The sequence below is a fragment of the Salvelinus alpinus genome, chromosome 4 (genome assembly GCF_045679555.1).
Source record: "Salvelinus alpinus chromosome 4, SLU_Salpinus.1, whole genome shotgun sequence".
NCBI classification, from domain to species: domain Eukaryota; kingdom Metazoa; phylum Chordata; class Actinopteri; order Salmoniformes; family Salmonidae; genus Salvelinus; species Salvelinus alpinus.
The window spans coordinates 35,512,348-35,514,770 of NC_092089.1; the positions used below are offsets into that span (position 1 = coordinate 35,512,348).

Here is a 2,423-nt window from a genome sequence, read left to right on the forward strand (position 1 = left end):
GGCCTTGGTGGCAGCAAAGCTGTGTTTGTCGACTTCTCCAACAGAATAACAACGTGTGAACCACACAGCTGTGTTGCAGTCATGTTGAGGTCAAGATACAGTCTGAACTGCATAGAATACTGGTCATCTCAAACCGGCAGTTGTAGTGCACTGTACATGTATCACTGTCTCCTGTAAGAAATTCAATCAAATCTAGATGTCAATAACCTGGACTTAAAAGTACTGAGACTAATGACAACAGATATTTAGCTTTCTGCTACCTTCACGGTCAACTTCATACCACACCATGATGGAAACTGCTTCATCATAATGCTGACCTTGGCAGTGCACCTTTTGCCTCTGATTGGCTTTCTCTTGACCAATCAAACAGTTCCATTAAATGGGGCGGCACACCCGATTCTGCATATATACCAGGGGTGCAGATTAACCCCTTTCATCGACAGGATCATACAGCAACCATGATTTCTCTGGTCTTCGTTCTGCTCATTGGAGCCGCTTGTGAGTATAGTAATGATCATAGAAAAAAGAACAGGACTGTGTAATGACACTAACATCACAAATGTGTTTCTTTGAAGTTATTAAGAAATATATTGTTGTTGTTGTTTTATCATAGTGCTATGCTTTTCCATCTCAAAAGCTGAGGTAATATAGCTAAGAATGTGCCTGCTCTCTGTTTACAGTCGCCACGGAGGACGACAAGATTGTCGGAGGGTATGAGTGCAAGGCCAACTCCCAGCCCCACCAGGTGTCTCTGAACTCTGGGTACCACTTCTGTGGTGGCTCCTTGGTCAATGAGAACTGGGTTGTGTCTGCTGCTCACTGCTACAAGTCGTAAGTACACTCCCAAGTGAACTGCTAGCAATAACATATTGAGTCAATAACACCTTGCAACAATTTGATAAGCTTAACTTTTGCCAAACTAAAGGACACAAGTGAACTCCACATTCACATGAACTCTCTCTCTTTCAGCCGTGTGGAGGTGCGTCTGGGCGAGCACAACATCAAGGTAACTGAGGGTAGCGAGCAGTTCATATCTTCATCCCGCGTGATCCGTCACCCCAACTACAGCTCCTACAACATCGACAATGACATCATGCTGATCAAGCTGAGCAAGCCCGCCACCCTCAACACCTACGTGCAGCCTGTTGCTCTGCCCAGCAGCTGTGCCCCCGCTGGCACCATGTGTACCGTCTCTGGATGGGGCAACACCATGAGCTCCAGTGAGTGCAGAACCTGGGTCAAAGGTTACATGTTGGTCATCTTCATGGTGACTTAGTGTGTTTAAAGGCATTGAAAATATACTATTAGAAACGCAATGCCATTATATATAACCATAACTCTCCTCCTTCTCCCTCTCTCCATTCTTCCATTTCTCTCTGTCTGCTTTTCCTTACAGCTGCTGACAGCAACAAGCTGCAGTGTCTGAACATCCCCATCCTGTCCTACAGCGACTGTAACAACTCCTACCCTGGCCAGATCACCAACGCCATGTTCTGTGCTGGATACCTGGAGGGAGGCAAGGACTCTTGCCAGGTACTTACCACACTGATCTCAATTCAGTGGTACCAATGATGACTTAGAATGTACTTTTCAGTTCAATTAATACAGAAAGATGAGTTGTATATAACTCTTTCTTTTTCTATCTCTCTTTCTGCCTTCCTTCTTCCCTCTCTCGCTCTCTCTCTCTCTCTCTCTCTCTCTCTCTCTCTCTCCCTCTCTCTCTCTCTCTCTCTCTCTCTCTCTCTCTCTCTCAGGGTGACTCTGGTGGCCCTGTGGTGTGCAACGGTGAGCTCCAGGGTGTTGTGTCTTGGGGTTATGGCTGTGCCGAGCCCGGTAACCCTGGTGTCTATGCCAAGGTAAGACAGAAAAATAGTTTTCCTGTTGTGGAAACATCAACATTCATACATCACTGTGACATCACTTGGTTCCCCCCCCCAAAAAATACATTGTCTATAAAACATTGATTGATGGTTCTCATGTTGCCTCCCATTGAGCGTGTCCACTAATGTCTCCCTTCTTCTTCTCTTCCTCCAGGTGTGCATCTTCAATAACTGGCTGACCAGCACCATGGCCACCTACTAAGTCTGATCCTAGCTTCGGTCCTCCAGCATGGTCCCAGAACTCTACAACATCCTGTGCAGTTCAACATCTACCTTTTATACTGGAGATAAAATACTAATGACAAATAAAACATTTAACATCATTTCAGTCTACTGAGTATTTTTCCCAAAGATAAATTAAAAAGTGAATATACTCTCAAAGGTTCTTACATGCCTGCAGTATTGAGCACATATTCATGTATGACATAAAATATTTTGTTCTGTTTAGCATCAAGGGAGTGTTGATTGCAAGTGGAATGTCTTCATTTGTGACAGTTAATAAATGCTGGAATTATATCAGCTGAAAGCTATGGTCTGTGATTG

At 44.5% G+C, this 2,423-nt stretch overlaps 1 protein-coding gene across 1 annotated transcript; it reads left to right on the plus strand.

Moving 5' to 3' along the window:
- The first annotated feature begins 396 nt into the window (after positions 1 to 396).
- On the plus strand, positions 397 to 2,203 carry LOC139573422 (trypsin-1-like). Its single transcript, XM_071396840.1, has 6 exons — positions 397 to 498; positions 681 to 831; positions 970 to 1,220; positions 1,397 to 1,533; positions 1,755 to 1,856; positions 2,035 to 2,203. The coding sequence occupies exons 1-6, from the start codon at positions 459 to 461 to the stop codon at positions 2,080 to 2,082; spliced, it is 729 nt and encodes a 242-aa protein (XP_071252941.1). The 5' UTR covers positions 397 to 458; the 3' UTR covers positions 2,083 to 2,203.
- The last annotated feature ends 220 nt before the right edge of the window (positions 2,204 to 2,423 follow it).

Excerpts from the sequence above, each read along its gene's own strand:
- LOC139573422 (XM_071396840.1), top strand. The coding sequence starts at position 459 with ATGATTTCTCTGGTCTTCGTTCTGCTCATTGGAGCCGCTT. Across the intron at positions 499-680 it reads TCTGCTCATTGGAGCCGCTT|TCGCCACGGAGGACGACAAG; the intron begins GTGAGTATAGTA and ends CTCTGTTTACAG. Across the intron at positions 1,857-2,034 it reads ACCCTGGTGTCTATGCCAAG|GTGTGCATCTTCAATAACTG; the intron begins GTAAGACAGAAA and ends CTCTTCCTCCAG.